The 21,262-nt window shown below is 48.8% G+C and overlaps 6 protein-coding genes across 6 annotated transcripts; 5 read left to right on the top strand and 1 right to left on the bottom strand.

Moving 5' to 3' along the window:
* Positions 1–27: 27 nt before the first annotated feature.
* On the top strand, positions 28–741 carry PHYSODRAFT_409574 (hypothetical protein; the record flags this gene model as incomplete). The annotated part of the gene is made up of 2 exons (XM_009536387.1): positions 28–121; positions 215–741. Coding segments are annotated over 2 exons (621 nt in total), but the record flags the coding sequence as incomplete, so codon positions are not given.
* A 1,888-nt stretch (positions 742–2,629) lies between these two features.
* Positions 2,630–3,892, top strand: PHYSODRAFT_338543 (hypothetical protein; the record flags this gene model as incomplete). Its single annotated transcript, XM_009536386.1, has 3 exons — positions 2,630–2,652; positions 2,877–3,756; positions 3,797–3,892. The coding sequence occupies 3 exons, from the start codon at positions 2,630–2,632 to the stop codon at positions 3,890–3,892; spliced, it is 999 nt and encodes a 332-aa protein (XP_009534681.1).
* A 3,953-nt stretch (positions 3,893–7,845) lies between these two features.
* PHYSODRAFT_521703 (hypothetical protein) lies at positions 7,846–8,679 on the bottom strand (the record flags this gene model as incomplete). The annotated part of the gene is made up of 1 exon (XM_009536385.1): positions 7,846–8,679. One exon carries the CDS (start codon positions 8,677–8,679, stop codon positions 7,846–7,848), a length of 834 nt encoding a protein of 277 aa, XP_009534680.1.
* A 277-nt stretch (positions 8,680–8,956) lies between these two features.
* PHYSODRAFT_338541 (hypothetical protein) lies at positions 8,957–9,934 on the top strand (the record flags this gene model as incomplete). The annotated part of the gene is made up of 3 exons (XM_009536384.1): positions 8,957–9,376; positions 9,460–9,783; positions 9,833–9,934. 3 exons carry the CDS (start codon positions 8,957–8,959, stop codon positions 9,932–9,934), a joined length of 846 nt encoding a protein of 281 aa, XP_009534679.1.
* Positions 9,935–15,940: 6,006 nt separating this feature from the next.
* PHYSODRAFT_521418 (hypothetical protein) lies at positions 15,941–16,969 on the top strand (the record flags this gene model as incomplete). Its single annotated transcript, XM_009536383.1, has 1 exon — positions 15,941–16,969. The coding sequence occupies one exon, from the start codon at positions 15,941–15,943 to the stop codon at positions 16,967–16,969; it is 1,029 nt and encodes a 342-aa protein (XP_009534678.1).
* Positions 16,970–18,470: 1,501 nt separating this feature from the next.
* On the top strand, positions 18,471–19,415 carry PHYSODRAFT_338539 (hypothetical protein; the record flags this gene model as incomplete). Its single annotated transcript, XM_009536382.1, has 3 exons — positions 18,471–18,626; positions 18,655–19,019; positions 19,085–19,415. The coding sequence occupies 3 exons, from the start codon at positions 18,471–18,473 to the stop codon at positions 19,413–19,415; spliced, it is 852 nt and encodes a 283-aa protein (XP_009534677.1).
* Positions 19,416–21,262: the final 1,847 nt, after the last annotated feature.

Genomic DNA, 21,262 nt, shown 5'->3' with positions numbered 1-21,262 from the left:
GCAGCGCGCAATGATAACAAGGCAGCAGTGGTCGAGGCGGTTGGACGGCGCTCATTCCCTCCCCGTCTAGTTTATCCTGAGGAAAAGGTGGATGACATGCAGTTGTCGCGGCTGTTTTCACGTCCCTTGTTCGTGTGGACCCCGGAGTATCGAGGAGGCAAAGGTCTGCCGTCGTGCATCAGCCGAGACTGCAACTGCAATCCGAAGGTGAAAGACTATTGCCGTCGTGTGGTGGAATCTGTGGAGTGCAAGTGCGACCTGGTATTTGTGAAGTATAGGTGCGCTGTAACAGGATCATATTTTTTCACTGTGAGCTCGGATTACTTTGCACAATGGCCCGATATGATTTTTCACTTTCCATTTGTTCTGAGCCAAAAGCTAGTGTTCTCGAACTCACTCATGGAGATGGTTCATGACGATATTACCGCGCAGAATGGGTTGCAACGTACCATGGCCAATATGGAGCGTAGGCGCAAACAGCGCTACTACAAGCTTTTGGGTCTGTTTTCCAGTGGTATCAAGCGAAACCACGAGCGTTGCTTCACCTATCTGGCCCCCACTCCAATATCAGAGGATCAGTATGCAGATCAAAACAGAGTTGTTGACAATCACACGCTTACGACGGCATGGCTACACGCTACAGAGCTGTACGGGTCGCTGTGTGAAAAAGTGATGAAAGACTGTGTTGTAAAGAGGGTCATGAGAATGGATCACTCTGTCAAGTTCTGCAAGCGGTTAAAGCTGCAACTAGTGCAAATGCAGACGACACACCTCCAGCAAGACTACAACCGCAGGTTATTTGTCGTGACACTGTTGGGATTGGTGAAGATGCAGGACAATCAAGTGTTCCAGCAAAACGGCCTCGGCCATCTACTATCGCACCAGAGCACTTGGCTGAGTTGCGTAAACTGTCTGATTCGCTGGTGTATACTCGTGGAAAATATATATTGCTGCAGCAGGAGCTGAAGAAATATTACCCTGACGCGAACCTCACGGATAATCAACTACGCTGCCGCCTTAAACGACGTCGAACAGCAGAAAAAAATTGTCCCAAGCCAGCGAGTAGCGGCAACGAGATATCTGACAGCATTGCTCCACCTCTCGCTCCAGCTAGCAAGGCGACTTCGTGTTCGAGCTGCCGCCAGAAGCACTTAAAGTGCGGTGAAGGGTCTCAAAATCCTGCGTGTTTGCTAGCGAAGAAGAATACTACTCGTACGATAACAGAGTTCTTTAGCGTATAGCAATAAAATCTAACTTTCATAGCACATCTGTTTTTCCACCAGGATCGAGACATACCATCGAGACAACATTGTGGTCAAATGTGGTCGAATGTGGTCAAATGTGGTCAAAGTGGTCGCGAGACAAATCCCACCATCTCCCATGCGCCCCCCCCCCCCGGACCCTTCGGTGAGTTCGCTGCGATGTAGTTCGTCGGAGTCATCGGTGAACTGAAACAGGGAGACGGAAGTTGCGAGTGAAGTTTTTGTTGTTGTTGTTGAGTGGAGAATGGAGCAAATTGAGGAATGAGGTTGAGACGGAGACGCGAAAGGGGTTCAATTGCCACGATCTAGTGAAAGAGCTCAACATTGGCGTGGCCTAATCTAACTGCTTACTCAACTTCGCTAGCCATAACATGCATTATAGCAAATGCGTTTTATCTATTCAAAACCGATGTGTTTACTCTGAAATAGTTGATGCAAGTAGCATAACCCAAGTGATTATTCCAGTGTGATATGTATTCGCGAAAGTTTGCCGAAAAAAACACTCTCCAGGCCGGTTCCTCACGTCATTGCCACCTACGTCCCCTCGTGATGAAGAAGAAGAAGAAGAAAAACCTCTGGTTGCACATGCAGCTTTCTTAACCCCAGTCGGGCACTTTGCTAGGACAAACCGAAAAAATGCTAGGACAAATCCGAAATTCACGGAAGTAAAGTATAGTGTACCATAATTTTTGTCCTAGCGTCTGTCTAGGACAAAATTTGTGGTACACTATACAGAAATCAAGTAAAAACCGATTTTGTCCTCCCGTTTGTCCTAACAAGAGGGGCGACTGGAGTTAAGCGTGGTCCATAGCGTAAGTCACTCTTTTGCTCCTATCAAGACGTCGTTGAGTCGAGCCCCGTTTTCTTGTTTTCTATGGCGCAACGGCGGTGGTCGTCTCATGGAGCGAAGGTGCTGGCGAAGTCGTCGGAAGGAGAGAGGTCGTGGAGACAAGTGAGGAGAAGCTGCGGAGCAGCAGACAGGTGTTGAAGTAGTTCGAGTGGTTGGCAGAGTACTGCAGCCACAGTGCATTGAACAAGTAGGAGCTCAGACTCAATTCGGCAGGGTCAAGCGCAAGAGCGCGAAGACAGAGTGAGCAAAAGGAAACGTTGTGTATTTGTGCATTTACGCAGCTTGGCTACTCTATCTTCCTTATCGGTGGCGGGTGCGGCAAGAATTGAGCGGCAAGGTCCTCGAGGAAGCGCGCACACAAAAAGCAAAGCGATTCACGCAATCCCCTCCAAAAAATCCATCCAGTTTGCCATCTCGAAATTCGGAGAGTTTTCATTGAGCAAGTAACACTGTCGCAGCGGATCGTGGCAGCCCACAGATAGGATAGGCCCAATCATAACAACGAACACCGAAGGCCATGCCGATCCACGCCCTAAACTGGTCTGTCCGTCTTACGGAAGGGTTGCTAAACATCTCAGTTTCACTTTTCCTCCTCGGCGACCAAGTCAACTTCCAACTCCATCAAGGGATCCGCTAAGGAGGACCCTCATCGGGAGGGCCCTCGTAATATAGTCGACATTTGGGAAACAGCTGATTGTGACAAACGCACATTTGGGTCATCCGTAATAGGTACATGTACCAAAACGAGAGCTCGGTTCTTAAAGCACTCTCCCACCTCTCGTGCGTGTCCACCGCGCCTTCTTCGCCTGGGCATCCCAGCTAAAGCAAGGGCAGGGAGTGTCTGCCCACGCGAAGGTTTTCGCTCAAGAAGAGCTCGACGGCGCGCATGAGGCTGCAGTCACCAAGGCATGGCTCAGCAATCGCGCCGGCAAGGACCTGCGCGCGAAGTGGAAAGCGCTAATGCCAGAAGAGAGAGAGAGCTTCTTGCAGAGCACTGCTGACGACACGTTCCTTCTGGAAGAAGCGCCCAACGGGGTGCTAGACGAGCGCCAAGATGGCGCTCGTTACCCACATCGAGCCCGCGCTGCTATCACTTCGACTGACTCGCGCGTTGGTAGAACCTGCGACGCCCCAGTTCAAGCGCCCGAGTCGGCGGCCGACCAGGCTCTGGCCAAGCTTCTACGACAGCGCAATCAGCTCTGTGGCTCTGTGGCGCGAGCCGCGATGTCGGCAGAGCTGGCTGCTATGGCGATGGCTGTTCGGAAGCGTGATGCCGATGGTGTTGCTGAGTCTGCTGCCGCGGTTATTGAGTGCTTGGGGGCGCAAGTGGCTGGCAGCTTCTCGGCAGGAGCACGAGACAAATTACTCGTGTTGATGTGGGATACGGCGGCTCATGTATCTGCCACGAGATCGTATAATTTGTTGCATAGTGACTCTGAAGCGATGGAAGCTCATGAAATGACACGAGACTCGGCTCGAGAGGCCGTCGCAACGTGGCGCGACTTTACAACCGACAACAGCGGCGTCAACCCAAGATTTAAGGAGGCTGTGGACAACCAAGTGCCGTTCAATCCCCGATATGCTAGGTATTGGGGATCCCTCGCTTGGCAGAGCCAGCTGTACTCGGGTGGCAACGCTGTGCCGGTAAATGGATCGGATTCTTCCTGTACTGGTGATTTGGGAGCAGAGCCTGAGCTGGATAAAGAAGCTGCCTCCTCGCTGCATTCTGCATCTGAGCCAGACCTGCCGGTCCCGGTCCCAAATTCTGACGGAGCGATAGCTGATCCCGCCCTCTCGATGGCCGTCATGAGCGACAAGACCGCTAATACTACGCCATCTTCGGCGCATGTGAACTCATCGCCTCGCCCTCAACTTCCTCGCAGCGGCCCAAGCTCAAAAAAGCGAACGTGGCCTCTACTGCTCATGCGACTGGTATCCGTCGGGTCGAAGGAAATAGCGTGGCTTCAGTCAAGAAAAAGCCGAGGGCTTGTGTACGCAAAATGTCATCCGCACACTATTACTTCGGATGAAGTCCGTCAGCTAGGTTAACTTACACGTAACCTGTAGTGAGAAAGTTAACACGGAAACCATGCTACACTTCTGATGTTTTGATAGGCTTATTTATTAATTTTACTAATACGTAATGCATCAGCAGTGTTACAAAGGCATAAATTGCAGAAGTGTAGCATAAGTGCATCATACCGAAGTGGTACATATTTGTACATTGCAGAAGTGTAACACTTCCGCAAGGTGCATTTCTGTTACACTTTTGCAACACGCGCAAGTGTAACACTTTTGCAACACGCGCAAGTGTAACACTTTTGCAACACGCGCAAGTGTAACACTTCTGCATCTAAAATATAAACGACATCTACCTGCATGTTTAAAAGTGAAACATACGAGAAAGGTACTTATGCGTTGGCGCTTACATGCTTGCGCACTCGAACCCTTATAAAAGTTTAAAGTACAAGGTATGGTGCAAATCTGCAAATTGCATATCTGTGAAACTTCTGTATGGTACAGTGGTACAACTTCGATTGTAGTACATACTGCCCTAAACGTTGTGGGTGTGCTTGTACACGTTAGGTAGACTTGATAGAATACGTGTTAAAGTTAAAACGGGTGTCTGTTAGCGTATCCCCAAGTGCGTGGATGTGCGTGAGACGTTTGGTAGGTCCCGGCCAGGCTTGGGTCGACTCTGAAGCCGTCTTGTTGGTAGGCAGTGGTGACATGAACAAGCCCATTACTTGGGAATATCCCGCCATTCGTGATTGCGTGGAGATGAAGGCTTGGTCGGCTTGAACTGGTAATGAGATGGCTCGTCATCCCTCGCAGAAAACTTGGTGCTGGTTCTGGATTGTTTTGGTCAACTCTTTCTGCAAGCGTGGGATCTCGTGCTGTACCACTTGCCCCATGGTTGGCACGATGCGATTGGGCTTTCCTGCGTTTAGTGCGAAGACTTGCGGGTTCGATGATGCGTGGACGCCAAGCCTCCATTCGGTCGCAGTAGATCCACCAGTGTGGATCATACATCGTAGGAAGTAGTTTCATCCTACCGTTTGACTGAATGATCGAAATCAATTCATGTACACAGGGCCTCCCATTCACGATCCGAAATACACCAGTGCATCCACGGCACGGTTTAGCTCCAGTCAGCATTTGATTAGCCTCCTTCCAGAGTTCGTCAGTTGCTCGCAGAGCCCATACCGTGATAATCCGGCCTACTTGAGTGTATCTGTCGTTCTGAAAGAGGTACGGTAGAATCGTAGCAGCACGAGCAGCACGAATGCTTACAGCACTTGCTGAAGAGAGCCACCATGGTAGTAACCGAGTAAATACGGTGTACAGGTCACCATTGCTGTCCTGTAGCCAACGCTTGCATTGGGCATGGGTACCCTCCACGGCTGAGGTATCACGATACTCAAAGTGCTTGTACTTGTTCGTCCAACACCGGACGATTTTAGTCTTGTACTTCCACCAATGAGCCTCCAAGTAGGCCGCCAGAACCGGAGACAAGTCTTTCAAAATCACACATTGCAATTCAAAGTCACTTTCAGTGCTTGCTTCCACTGCCCTATAGAAGAATGACATGAAGGCCTCGGTCTGCCAAGTATTTTCCCACTTATCTTGGCCAGGAAGGGGGTTCTCCACTTGAACCTGGCCGAGAACACTGCGAACCTTTGCCAATACGTTCTGCTTCAGATGCCATCTGCAGACTAGTGACGGAACCTCAGGAAACACAGAGTCAAGAGCATTCATCACGGCCAATTCACGATCGGTTAGATTGACCGATGGAAGTTGGATAACATGCTCGTCAATCAATTCGCGAAATCGCATCAAAAACCAAGTGTAGTCATTGTCTTTTTGTCCAGGTAAGAAACACTGCGCCACGGGCAGAACAATATTCATTCCAGTCATTGCGATGACGTTCACTAGTGGCAGGTCGTACTTGTTTGTCTTGAACGTACCATCCATTATCAGAACATCACAGTGTAACTTGTACAGGCGAAGTGTAGCAGGATGCGCCCACAGCAAATACAGAAGCTCGGTTGTGGCTGGGTTGATCTCATATCTGAAGAAAAAATTGTGATTGTTCAACAGAGTAAAAAGAGCTTCAAGCGGGGTCTGCGTCGCCATGGCCTGCTTCCTCGCCCTCATTTTGAGGTTTCCAATATCTTTCGGGAGCACAAGAGAACCAGGGGTGCTGTGGAGGATGGCCGCTCGAATCTTGGCCACTGGAATACCGGCAGCTGTCTGACCGACAATAGTTTCCTCCATGCTCTGTTGAGTAAGCGATAGACCTGCTGCAGCACGCTGCCGGTGTGCGGCGTGGACACGAACATCGTCTACCGCAGGGTGATTGTGTACCTCACTGTTATCACGAGTGTGTACAATTTTCCAAGGTCCCTCGATGTCAGACTTAGAGACCGCGCACATTTTTAACCGCATGGGGCATCCACAACGCTTCGAGCCACGCATGGACCGCTGTCGCTCGCTATCCACCAAATGCTGCGTGCACTTTGGCCACCCTGCTCGATCGCACTCATGGTTGCGCGCCCACACAATTTTGGTACCAGGTAAATACCGAACCCGTCGTCGAGAGACGTTGTAATGGTGCTCCAATGTCCACTGATGTATCGCTGCCTCAGCTGCATCGTACGATTCGTACGTAAGCTGAGGTGGTGGCGGAAGAATGTAGATTTCGTCCACCATACGGAGGTCGGTCCCACTCATTCCGATCTCACCGGGCTCCGTTTGCGCTACGTTGTCTGCAGCGACCACCGCTGAGTTGTCGAGACGCTTTTCCTCCTCCTTAAGCTGATGAGTACAAACCAAAGCCAGCAATTTGTCGTCAACCCAGTCCAACTCCGAATCTATTTCATCACAGACAGGTAGATCATCGTCCAAATTGAAGTCAGGAAAGTCGAATTCGTGGACGTCGCTGGAGATGTTGAAGTCTTCTCGTATCAAGTCCATGATAGAGTCTTCGTCTTCGCCATCACTTTCCCAATCTCCGTCGTCGTCAGAATTCCCATGGTACGCCTCAGCGTTCACGCTAGCGGCTACTCCATCGCTATCAACGTCGAAATTACCCAGAACGCTAAAACCCAGGTCACTGACATCAACCGAGACACCGGTCGAAACTCCAGCCGAGACACTAGCTGAGAACTCACTTGCTGCGCAGCCGACAAAAGCTGCCTCGTAGCGAGCATCAGAGTGGCGGTAAGGCATCGAAACTCGCGTCTGGATAGGTGTTGTTGTTCGTAGTGTGTTGGTCTGCCGACACCACGTCGGATGCTGGATGTGGTAGTAATGCACGTTTCGGAGTAGATGTTGGTGTTCTTAGAGTAGTGCCTGCCGACAACGCGGGTGAAAGGATGCTGGGGGTGCTAAGACGAAGAAGCACTGCCAGCTCTAGTGTCTTATCGGGTACAACTATGTTTATAGCATGTAACGGCCAGGTAATTACCTCGTAAAACGACCGAGGCGAAGAATCTAGCAGTGGTTCCAGCACAAGTGATAGAGGTATACATCAGAACGTGGCAGTAGTCTCTGCGTGTTTTAAAACAATTATAGGTTTCAAATTAATTAAAGTGTACATATCGTAACCAAGATAGTACGCTTTGTCTTATAAAATATTCTGCTAAGCCGTAGTATTTTTGTAAGCAAAACGCATTCGCACTCGCATGCCAAAAACAAAGTAAATTTACCTAAGTGAACATGTATTTGAGCTTAAACATTATGGCTAGAGGTCGAACCGTCTTGAGCCAAAATATGAGAACGAAGCGTGCTTTGCACCTCAAAAACTTGGCTGCAATAGTTGCAGGGATACTCACCGCGGCGATTTTGCTGCTCCCGCCGAGCGATACGATGCGCGAGTCCATCCGGCTTCTGCAGGCAGAAATACCGGTGCTGCCGAATTCGGGCCGAAACTCGTTCGGTGCGACCGCAGTATTGGCATACTAACAGCGAATTTGACACCACGTCTGGTCTCCAACCAAGGTCTCGAAAAAACAAGTAGCAGTGAAGCCTATAGTTGGAAGTAGTATACCCCACACCACTATGAAATAAATCGCCACGAAACACAACTGCATATCCAGTAGGGATCTCCAATTCAATCTCCATTTCAGGGCGGGCAAAGTCAAAGCAGCGGGGAAACAACCGCAGTCTTGTCCCGGGTTGGATGGCAATAATAACACTAGCCGGAATGCTGCCCGGGTAGCGGGCATGCACAGCAGCTCGCACTTCGTCTGCATAGTCTTGATGAGGTTCCTGGTATTGTCCCCCAGGTCGCGAGTGCATGTACGAAAACACACAGGGTCTGTAGTTGGAGTCGCGGGTAGCTGCATCCTCAAGGATTGCAGCGGAAACACGTCGAAGGGGAAGTGTCATGCGCTGAACTCGTGATTGACTTCTGAATATGTCATCTTCGGCTCCGCCTACTTCTCGAAACACAGGTCGGTAGGTCCGAGACTCTGCTTCTAGGTAGAGCTCATCAATAGTCGCTTGGGAAACTTGCAGGTAGAACACGGCGTAGCCAGACGCTGGGAAAGCAGGGCGCACCATCAGCACAACGAGATCTGAAAAATGGCAAGCACTCAATCCCTCTTATTATTTGCTGGTAGTCTAAAGTAAACTTCGCCTCGGATGCTTATTTATAGTAGAGCTATGATCGTCGGCAACGGTATCATTTCCACAGAGCGTTGCCGACGATTTCGGTACATGCACCTATTACGAATGACCCAAATGTGCGTTTGTCACAACCGGCTGTTTCCCAAATGTCGACTCTATTACGAGGGCCCTCCCGATGAGGGCCCTCCTTAGCGGATCCCCTCCATCAACTATGCGCATTTTCGCCCTCCCTCTCGTCGCGCTCGCCAGCCTCTTGGTCAGCAGCTCCACCGAATGCTCCTGCAACGGCCCCGACGCTCGCACTCAGCCGCCTGCCAATGCCATCGTCGGCGACCCCACGGGGGCGTACAGCGGCAGCTTCCGCAATGTCTCGGAAGCTGTGGGCAACGTGCCCAACAATACCGACGAGCACACCATCTTCCTCTTCCCCGGTGTGTACCGCGAGCAAGTCCTCATCTCCAAGTTGAACGGCCCCCTGGTGCTGCAGGGCTACACGTGCAACACGACGTCGTACGCCGCCAACGAGGTGACTATTACTCACGCCAAGGCTCAGCGTGACATTCCTCCCGAGATTACTAGCGGTCGCAACGACCTGACCAGTACGCTGCGTCTGAAGACCAACAACGTCAAGGTGTAACTATCGTCGAAGGCAACAACTACGGCTTCTACGCCTGCAACTTTACCTCGAACCAGGATACGGTCTATGCTAACAAGGGCAAGGAGCTCTTCGCCCGCTCGTACATTAGCGGTGACGTCGACTTCATCTTCGGCACCAAGGCGGAGGCGTGGTTCGAGTCGTGCGACATCGAGCCTGTCGGTCCGGGCTGCATCACGGCTAACCGTCGTGTTAACGAGTCCAGCCCGTCCTTCTACGTGTTCAACAACGCGCGCGTCTTCAGCTCCATCGGCAATGGCACCGCGTACCTTGGCCGCCCGTGGCGTCCGTACTCGCGCGTTGTGTGGCAGAACAGCGAGCTCAGTGACGTGATCCACCCGGACGGCTGGCAGCAGTGGAACAAGGACAAAAAAACGGCCAACGTACTACAAGGAGTTCAACAACAGGGGCCCTGGCGTGGCGACGGACAAGCGCGTGTCCTTCAGCGGAGTTCTGGATGCGCCGGTGCCGATCACGCAAATTCTTGGCGACAACTACACGAGCGAGTGGTACGTTGACCACAAGTTCTTGTAAGCGTCAGGCCTTGCAAGCATCACGCGCGGTAGACTTAGGTAGGAAAACCCACTTTCTTCATTCATTTTGATAGTTAGTTGTTTGATAAACATAGATGTTTTAATGCGGCTTTGGTTTTGCCGTAGGAATGTAAAGACCTAGACTCAACTTCCTTGCAGTAGCTAAGAAAATTGGGGACCCGGGGGGTATCGCAGTTCGAAGTTGGCTTGTACGGATACCCTTGCAGGCAAACGATGTACTCGGGCATTTCCTGCGCCTGCTTCGCATCCGCAGCATCTGCCTAATCTACCACTGTACAACCAAGTGTACCAAGTTTGATCACTACTTTTCAAAGGCGTTGCCAGTTCATATAACGAATTGACACTTCAACGCTTGAGTTTGACAAACCCACCGTGGTGACTCCACGTCCTCCTGCCCGTCGGATGAGGACCCCACGGATTTAGTTTTAACTTTAGTTCTTTTGTGGTTAGTAGAACGATTATCAACAACTGGCTAATCAACGTAATTTCCTTCCTTCCTGTCACTGAAATGTGCGCTGATGCCCAGGCAGAATCCTGTATTGCTTCGATTGCAGTGTTGTGCTCGGACTTACAGGTGGCGATAAAACAAGAAAAAACCGTGCATTCGAATATTTAGCGCTGCCAGGCTAACTGCTCAACCGAAGTTGCAGGGTAGCCCGATGAAGCCAGCAAGTTTGATGGGTCAAAACTGAGGTCTTGGAGATCTCTATCGGGTGTAGGAGTTGGATACACCGGGTGTTTGTCCTTTGCTTTTACGTTGTCCGCCCGGGCTTCCTCTTGCAGAAGAATCCGGGGGCGTACAAGGTGCATTTTAAATTATGTTTGATAAAACATGGCGCAGCTGCACACATATTTTTGTCCGGGTCGCCTGAATATCTAACAACAACAAAAACTGTCAGCTTCGATTCGTCCAAGTTTGTTATTGCCATTTATCAAGTATTAAACTGAACGTACCGCATTCATGTAGCATTAGGAGGATCTGAGTTAATATCTGCAACAATGTACTTTGAAGTTCTATTGACGAGAACAGGATAAAGAAGTAGATCATTAGCCTTTTATCCGGAGAACCAGGTGCAGCTCTTTTTGAGTCTCCGATAAATGAATTCGTTCGCCATCGTATAGGACGCCACCGCGTTGTCGGCGGATAGAGATTGCTTTGGTTAAAAATATGTTGACCGAAAAAAAATCAAGCTATACTTCCCATCTTGGTTCGCACAACCTTAAAAACTTTAAGTAGCTTTTTTGCAAAGTTTTAGTGGAATGTTTTATATAATTAATCTAGACTCATTCCAATGACTGTGGGGATTCACACAATATCAGCCTGACGACAATTTATGTCACGGCAAACTCAGGTGACCACACGATTTTCAATTAATCTCTCTGAAAATCTATACACGCAGAAGAAAATTTGTGTCTGAAAGAGGAGGGTATAAGTTATGACTCATAACAGATCGAATCGATAATTGCTAATGGAATGAGTCAGTGAGTGCTTTGAAGCTGCATGTTGAGTGCTTTGAAGCTGCATGTAGTATAATACGATGCAGTGATGTAGTAATGACCAGTTGTACCCAAGGTCGGCATCATACGGTGTTCGTCGTAGTAGTCTCTGTCTCTGATGTTTGTGATGGAGCTCCACTTTCCCTGGTGGCATCGTGTGCATCTGACATCAATCTAGAAGGAAAAGAAGCTCCGAGGCGAATAGGCATCCATCTAAACCTGTAAGAGTCATTCAGACCGGAATCGATCGAGTGTTGTCTGATGTAGTGTGAATGTTGTTCGATGACATCCGCAAGCTACAGGAGTAGCTTGAATGTCGTTCGATGACATCCAAAAACCTTCCCCCAATCGACAGTTCTTCGAACTGCGAACAATGCTGGTAACTACTAGTAGTACGAAAAACACTTGTAGACATGTGAAGGGCCAAACCGAGTGAGTACCTCAAAGCTGCCGAACTTTCAAGAGACGATAACAAGCAGCGCATTCGCGCGAGTTTATCGAGCGACAAGTGACTTTATTCGCCACACAGCGGAGCACCAGTCGCCCTACCAGTGACTTGAAGGTGCTACATTTGCTTTTTATCCCTCCCAACTTGGGCGTCCGAAGAGGCGATCCTCTCACAACTTGGAGCCTCCACAGTTGTCGAATGATACTCTTATCGCTTCCTGTTCGTATAATTTTAAATTTATTGTCCAGAAAGGAAATACTTCCAAGTGTTACGTTTCCGGGCAATAAAGTATAGCACCAGTCGAAAGATAACGTTCTTTATTACTTCAGCAAACGTTAGTAAAAGAACTATGATAGTACGGTTAACAAATCTCCATTGTTTATCTCGCGGCTCTCTTCGCTGTGAGTGCAATTACACGAACTTACAGTTATCGTCTATAGGCAACCCGGAGCGTTGCTCCGGGAGGGTACACAGGTCGACGGATAGTTTCATGGACGATGATAACAGATAATAATTGAGTAAATCCCATCGTTTTTAATACTTAAAAGCACTACCAGCCCAACCCTGTAGTTGATTCTAACGTGGGCATCTACTGCCCGGGAATGCGTAATTGAACAAATAGTTGCGCACATCGAAGTGTATCGGTACGGAAATGATGTTTCAGCCAAACCTTTTTTGTGAGGCTGGTAACCAGCAAGCCCCGCTCTTCTTTATCGTGGTCGGTTCTCAGGAACCGAAAGTCCCCAATTGAGGTTGCCTGGTCTGATGAGGCCATCAGTGACATAACACCCTGGTCAGCGTCCAATGGCTGCGTTGGCGCCAGCAACGAGATAGCTATTTCATTCATTTTGCAGGTAAGGTATACTGTGCTCATTTTTGTACTATGTTGTGTGCTAACAATCAGACGAGAGAGCTACAGTAGCGGAACGAAGGAGAGACGCATGGTGCGCTGATCTTGACCTTTTAACTGAGGATGTTAGTTAAGTGACAATAGTGATCCTCAATTCAAAAACAAAACAAACAAACAAACTTTTAACTTGAGGGCTTGGGGGGTAAATTGTGGGATGAGAAATACGCTAATGGGCCAATTCCTTGGAAGTGGTTGCTTCAACGCAGGGAAAAAGTCTTATTCAAACGAACGATGCTCGTGTCACCGTCGAGTTAGCTGGTTGGTTTGGCGATAGCATTTATCGACGGGTACCCGATTCCGGCAGATATTAGCTTTAACATTACAATTAAGAAAGAGAGACCCCATTGGGTACCCGGTTTTTGAAGTTTTTGCCGGGGCCAAGCACAGGTCTTCGACCTGTAAATAGGCGACCCGGAGCGAACGCTCCGGGGGGGGGGGGGGGGGGCACAGGTCGAATTAGTCAAAAGTTGATCTCTGAAACTGGTATTTACCAGCAATAATGGCTCGATCTCAGCGAAACATGTTCAAATCGCAAGTTAGTTTTGTATGCGAGCCCGACTTGGAGCCATTTCTGTGTTAATAAGGCTTCAGAAATCAATTGATGAACATTACAGTAGCAAGATCCGTTGTTGGCAAGAATGAATAGTTGCTAAATAAACCGTTTGCTGACAGTCGGCTAAGTCGAGTTCTTGAACTACGTCAAGAAGATTCTGAGGACGACCAGTGTCTCATTTTGGCCTGGAAACTTAACAAAGTGGCCATTAAATGCTCTGGGTCGGAGCAAAAACTTGGAATCCACTCACAAACTATTGAGCTAGGCTAGCTAGATATACACAGAAAGAGACAGAGTTAAAGCTACTGCAGAACCCTGCTGATATGAATTTTGATGCCACTATCGTATTGAGTGGGGAAAGTATCCAGAGAGTGCCTGGTGCGCAGCATGTGCGGCGCACCGAAGTCACTTGCAATGCGGATTAGACAAGTCTGGACGAGCTATTCCAGCACCCGCGAAGCCTTAGTAGTCAATCGTCAGAGTTTCGCGAAATGAGCGGCATTTGCTCATCCAACAGGTAGATAGATCGCTCTCTCTCTCTCTTTTTATTTTAATTTATGCAACTCATCGCTTCGTCTACATTCGAACCAGAGCTCGTTATGGGCCAGAATGTCACCTATAATAACATGCAGGTATCCAAATCTGCAGTGAAGACAATATTATCACCCTCCGTTCCATGTTTGGCGAGCATGTCTAATGTGAGACGATGTACTAAGCTATCAACATTTGAGGCGTACAGCTTACGTAGCTCGAGCTAGCAGACATGATAGCACGAGATATTGACAAGCCTTGCCCAGCTATAAAGTATGCTTCAGCGGATGCATAGCGTAGTTTATTTGTGAAATTCTTAGCAATCTTTCACAAAAGTAGTAATAACTCGTAATTTTTAGTCTTATCTTAGATTTTAGTGCTAAATTAACCCTTTCGCGAGTATCCTCAATAAATTATAGTATACAACTCATTGATACTTCCTTCTAAAAGGGCGCTCTAGGCGTCCTTTTACAAAGTTACGGAGCCTTTTCGGTGTGTATCATGGGACATGCCATCTACGGTGATTTGCAGAATGCATAGAGTGTATGCGTATGATTAGCATTTGTATAGACAATGATTACATGATGATTACTCTGCGTACTGATTATGATTTGTTTTAAAAGAAGGTTGATTACTAGCTTGAACTTGTGCAAAAGGGCACAGGATGCGCCCTTTAAGAGGGTGTACACTCTACCGTGTTTTGGAAAATCATCTAAAGGGCGCTTTCTGTATCCTTTTACCGCGAAAGGGTTAAGCAAACAACCCCTGAGCTACAGAGTAATACATGTAGTCATTCGTAGCTTTAAATGTAATTGTTTAGATTATAAAGTACTCTATTTCGGTTAGAAAGGTACCCGGTTTCGGTAAGTTACAAAATATTTCTGCCGGCCAAGCACAGGTCTTCGACCTGTGAATAGCTCTTTAATCGTTCGATATATTCTTATATTCTACCTCGAAGTACAGTTTTACTTAGAAAAAAAAAGATATTCAGATTCACGAGCTCTCAAGTCTGTTACTACAGTTACTACAGACTGAGAGCTCGTGAATCTGAATATCTTTTTTTTCTAAGTAACTACAGACTGAGAGCTCGTGAATCTGAATATCTTTTTTTTTCTAAGTAAAACACTAGCCTTAGTCAACGCCATAGCAAACGGGATCGTTTTCAGGCTGGGATGCGCTTCGTTGAGTTTTTTCTTTCGTACCGATGAACGCAGCGTAATCGTGGTAAAGTGGTCTTCTATTTGAGCTTAATTCACTGGCTGATCCGAATATCTTCCTCTTCCTGCAGCTCAGCCGCTGTTGACGGCTCTGTCGCTGGTTGGATCTGCATCGGTTCGACTTCCTCGCTCGGTGGCCCCTCGTCAGCGATTATCGAGTCGACTTCCTCAGATTGTCAACGATGTTCCAACATAACTCCTTTAAGCTCGGTGTGCAGTACGAGACCATTGAGCCACGAAATTCGGCTTCTACTGTCAAGTCTTGTCCATAGATTCGCTCTGGATGCTGGTTACACGGATGGTGGTGTGTGGATATACTATTAAAACACGGGTTCAGCGGCATTTCTGCTACCAAATGGCATGCACTTGTCATCAAATTGGTTTCTGCGTGCAAACCTTGAAACTGGTTTGCTGTACAGTACGAGGCAAAAAATGATATTCGGATTGGTAAAAAAGAACCCCACGGTTGATATTGTTCTTGGATTGAACCAAGCGAAAAGGCTTACAGCATAGGAGACCATACACGCACTATAATATAATGCATCGGGCGACTTCGAGAGGAATGTGTAATAACAATACACATTCCTGCCGAAGTCGCGCAATCATCGATTGTCCAATCTTAAAAGGGATACATCCAGTTTTGGCACCAAAATGTGGGGTCTTCTTCATCACAGCGTACAGCACGCAAGTAAACGCTGTCGCAGCGTTGCTGCCAGTGGGCATGGTGCAATGGGCACGACAGCCCACACCAAGAGCTCGTGCTCGAACTCCAAACATCTCACTTCAGGTTTTCCTCCACCCACCGACCCACTGTACTCAACTTACCAACGATGCGAATTTTCGATTTACTCCTTGTCAGCTTCGTGGCGAGTGCAGCTGCCGATTACACCTGCTCCGGGCCCGACGCTCGCACTCAGCCTCCTGTAGGGGCCTTTGTTGTCGACCATACTGGAGCGTACAGCGGCAGCTTCCGCAACATCTCGGAGGCTGTTGCGCACGTCCCCAACAATACCGACGAGCACACCATCTTCCTGTTCCCCGGTGTGTACCGCGAGCAAGTCCTGGTCTCCAAGTTGAACGGCCCTCTGGTGATGCAGGGCTACACGTGCAACACCAAGTCGTATGCTGCCAATGAGGTGACTATTACTCACTCGAAGGCCCAGCGTGACATCCCTCCCGAGATTACAAGCGGACGCAACGACCTGACCAGCACGTTGCGCCTCAAGACGAACAATATGAAAGTGTACAACCTCAATCTCGCCAACACGGCTGGGTATATCCAGAAGAACGGGCAAGCGGTCGCTACTATCGTCGAAGGCAACAACTACGGCTTCTACGCGTGCAACTTCACTTCTTACCAGGACACCGTTTACGCGAATATGGGACGCCAGCTCTTCGCTCATTCGTACATCAGCGGCGCTATTGATTTCGTCTTCGGTTTGAGGGGGGAGGCGTGGTTTGAGTCGTGTGACATCGATACTATCGGGCCTGGCAGCATCACGGCAAACGGTCGTGTCAATGAATCCAGCCCGTCCTACTTCGTGTTCAACAACGCGCGCGTGTTCAGCTCCAGTGGCAATGGATCGGCTTTCCTCGGCCGTCCATGGCGTCCGTACTCGCGGGTTGTCTGGCAGAATAGTGAGCTTGGCGATGTAGTCAACGCGGAAGGCTGGCAACTTTGGCACAACGATACGAACATCGCCAATGTTTATTACCGGGAGTTCAACAACAGAGGTCCCGGTGCGGCGAAAGACAAGCGAGTGTCCTTCAGTGCACAATTGGATGCTGCGGTGCCTGCTACGAAGATCTTGGGTGAGAACTACACGAGCGAGTGGTGGGTTGACAACGCGTTCTTGTAAGAGCAATGCGAGGTAAACGCATTGCTCCATGCATTTACTGATAGCGTGGTGGAAATCAATAGATGTTTTTGTGTTGCCAAACATATATTGAATGGGTGCTTCTATTTTATTGTGGCTTGCAGCGATTTTGGCAAATCAGGGCATCATTTATCCGATATATCGGGTCCGATTTGTTAAAGTGGTCCGATTTGATGGGATCCGATTTGTTAGCAGCTACTGTACCCGAATTGCCGCTTTAATGTTGCAATTCTGAGGGGCAGTGATTATCTCAGGTCAGCTGTGGCAAATCCACTACAATCGGGGGTGCATGCACGGCAGCGTGCCTTTTACGGAAGAGTAGTGCCATGGCAACATACACCGCGTCGATTCTTTCAGCTAAGAAAGCAGAACGAACAAGTAAACAACCCGCTCGCTGCGCTGTCACCTAAGCTATCTCTGCACCTACTAGTTAGAGTAGATGGACATTGAACAGTGTAGAGCATGCTATATTTGACTTCACTATGTATATCACCTGCTTTGAATGTTCGATCCCTATTTCAGACCCCTACAGCTCCAATTTATATAAATCAGGGTCCGATATAAAGTTGAAAATGAGAGGGCAAAATCCCTGCAAGCCGCAATGCTTAAAAAAAATCTGAATACTAGTGTTTAACGCAGTACTTTGTTGTAGTAATATTGTTTCACTCTTCACCAGATACTACTATTATGTTAAAGCACTACTATTTGGTGTAGATATTACTACTATGTACTACTGATATTAATGCTTGTAAAATATTAAAATCATATGGGAACTTGTCCGTGGCAATGATGGTCGCTGCAAACTCACAGTACCAGTTGCGGTCCACATCTGCGAGTAGTTATGATAAGTGTTATCTGAAAAGTTGAGCACGTTTGCTCCGGTGGTCGTCGCGCATCGTGCTATTGAGAAGGCGCTTGCCTGGGCAGGTCGTCAAAACCTTACAATGAAGCTCACAGAATCGCATGGTTTTCGTTTCAAGGCTCGTCTAGTTGATGGTCAACGTGCATAAGGCCATTCTCAACACTGCAACAATGCTGTGGTGTCGGCTGCTTTTCAGGACGTGTCAACCCTGTATCCGCGGCGACAGCTTCAACTTTTACGGACATCAGTGCCAAACGGAAGTGCGGGATGTTTGAACTGGATAAGGTTGCTGCTGTACAAGAAATGTTAAGTTGCAGATGCTAAATGGTAAGGCTTTAAAGAAACTCGTATCCTTGGGGAACAATTAACACTTGGTGCCGTGTGCCACGTGACAGCGCGAGATAATGAGAAGAACGAGCTTTCTGTGTTAATAATTTATATCACCAATACTTATCTTGACTTCTTTCTTATTTGGAGCTACAATTGTAATCCCGGATCTCTGGCCTTCATGTACTATTGGCGTCATCCCCGCTAATGCACACCAGAATTTGTACGCGCAAGCCCATCTCAAGATGTTCCGTACGGTTTGCCATATCCAACCAGCCCACACTGTCACCAACCATGCGCATTTTTGCCTTGCCACTTGTGGTCCTCACTACTCTCATAGCGACCGCTTCTGCCGGCTACACCTGCGCCGGACCTGACGCTCGTACTCAGCCCCCTGTTGGCTCCATTGTTGTCGACCCCACGGGAGCCTACAGCGGCAGCTTCCGCAATGTTTCAGAGGCTGTGGCAAATGTAGCAGGGCTACACGTGCAACACCAAGTCGTACGCTGACAATGAAGTCACCATCACCCAAGCGAAGGCGCAGAAGGACATTCTTCCCGAGATTAAGAACGGACGCAACAGCCTCACCAGCACGCTCCTGCTCAAGTCCAACAACGTGAGGACGTACAATCTCAACGTCGCTAACACGGCCGGCAAGTTCCTGCAGGATGGTCAGGCGGTGGCTGTGGACATCGAAGGCGACAACTACGGCTTCTACGCGTGTAATATCTCTGGATATCAAGACACGGTTTACGCTAATAAGGGCAGGGAGGTGTTTGCCCGCTCGTACATCAGCGGCGCCGTCGACTTCGTGTTCGGGTCTCTGGCTGCTGCGTGGTTCGAGTCGTGCGATTTTGAGACGCTGGGTGAGGCTGTATCGCTGCTAACGGCCGCGTCAATGGATCCAGCCCGTCGTACTTCGTCTTCAACAACACGCGCGTGTTCGGCTCGTACGGCAACAGCTCGTCCGACCTCGGCCGTCCGTGGCACCCGTACTCGCGTGTTGTCTGGCAGAACAGCGAGCTCGGTGACTCCATCAACACGGACGGTTGGCAAATTTGGGACAACTCAAACAGCACGGCTAACGTCAGCTTCCTCGAGTTCAACAACAGAGGTCCTGGTGCGGCTACGGACAAGCGCGTGTCCTTTGGTAAAGTGGCTAAGGCTGATGTGGACATTACGGAGCTCTTTGGAGAGAACTACAAGAACGAGTGGTGGGTTGACCACACGTTCCTGTAGGTGACTGTGCAGATACTTCTTTGGTTGTTTTTCCTGACAAACATGGATGTTTGATGCAGCAACAGCTGCAGCACTAGCAACTGTTCTCTTACTTCGTTGTCAATTCTCATGGGGTTCCCTAGCGGCACGCACGAAAAGTCAAGTGCACTTGAAACGTGAAGTGATAGGGTAGTAGTAGTAGTAGTGCGTTAGTAATAGTAGTAGTTGGGGCATAGCCCCCCCTTATAATGAAATGTGCATAAAGACTTTTTATTGTGCCTTTCAGAAACTTTGGCCAATCTGACCTCAAAAAGGTGGTCTTAAGAAGGAGAGGGTAGGGTTAAACCTAGGATTTGCTGCTGGCCCTGCATCGAATTACGGAAGTCCTACGTAGGAGCTCCGTCTTCATCTAAAGGGTACCTTTTTGGAAATAAGGACCGAATGGCCATGTTAAGCTGGCCATTCGGGCCTTCGTAGGACTAACGAGCCCTTCGTAGGACTAGATCAGGCCAGTGCGCCTGAAAGCATCTGTGGCAAATGCATAGTTTGGCCGCACTCGTACAGGCGGAGGCTCAGGCAGCACCGCAACCAGGTCACCGTGCCAGCGTGGAGCTACGTACGTGTACATGTGTTACAGGTATAACGGTACTGTGCACAATTTGTTGGCCTCCCTTCGCAAGCAAATCGCTCAGTTTACATTCAGTTATTGTTTATGCACGGTTTTACTGGCCTTGGTACTAACTTTTATGAGGTCTTACGTAGGAGCAAGAGTCCTACGTAGGACCTCAAATCGGAGGGCGTTTTGGCAGAAAGGCACAATACCCTTTTTACAGGTACTTTTTACTCCAATTTATGAACCCCTGTATTACAATTGAGAATAGGGTAGGGCAAATGAACTATCATAGCCTGCCGGGGGGCGATTTCGGTCGAACTTTGCCTCTTTTTAAGAACACACGAACTCATGTTGAACGGCGCTCAAACGCGACCCTTCAAATGTTACCTTGTTCGAAGGTATAACAAGTTATTAAACTGAGGTCAACTTTTTATCGAACCGGAGATCGCCCCGTTTGTATCAGCAAACAAACGATTGCGTTATTGTGGTTTTCAACTATTTTGCCGCCCGATTTGACGTGTTATCTCGGAGTCCGATTTATATAAAATGGAGCTCCTAGATGATCGGTTAGTCCAACTTAGCTATATCTGACCTGAGTTAGTAGCATAAGGCTCAGAGGGGAGGCATTCCAAGTTGGTCATACCTCCTCACCTCTCATGACGCATTAGAACTCCAAGGCATTGGGGACAATAGTACACTGTTATAGCCACTTCGTAGCACTATGGCCAGCTAAATCACCTGTGTGATCATCTACGGCCCCTACAACCTCGTGTCACGCCGATCTGAGAGGGCCCCAGACATGTTTTCGCGGCGGTCCCTTTTGCCGGCGAAAAGCGGCATTTCTGGCCCCTGCTTCGCAACTCGCAGCCCCCAGACGCAAGTCGGGCCAGATATAGTTTGCTTCCCTCAGTCCCTCCTGCTAAATCGGAGCCCTCCAGCAACTCGGGCCCGATATATCGGATCTTGGACCACCCGATTTGCCAAAACGGATGAAAGCCGCAATAATCGTTGAAGTTTAAGGTAAGAGTTGACGACCGACGATTTATGCACATGGACCGTGGAACCCTTTTCAAGGGGTGGCTGAACTCCGGTTAAATGTGGTACATGTAACGGAGGCAAATGACAGTGGAGCCCGCCGTAAAAAACATATGAGAGGTCAGGCAGCTTCGTAAAAAGTCTGCGCTAACGTACGAAACAATGTACTGAAGAGTCGTTTGGATTAAGTTATTCATAGATAACCTAATTCAAGGAATCG

The sequence above is a fragment of the Phytophthora sojae genome (assembly GCF_000149755.1).
Source record: "Phytophthora sojae unplaced genomic scaffold PHYSOscaffold_9, whole genome shotgun sequence".
Classification (NCBI taxonomy): Eukaryota; Oomycota; class Peronosporomycetes; order Peronosporales; family Peronosporaceae; genus Phytophthora; species Phytophthora sojae.
This window is presented reverse-complemented; position numbering and strand designations above follow the sequence as displayed.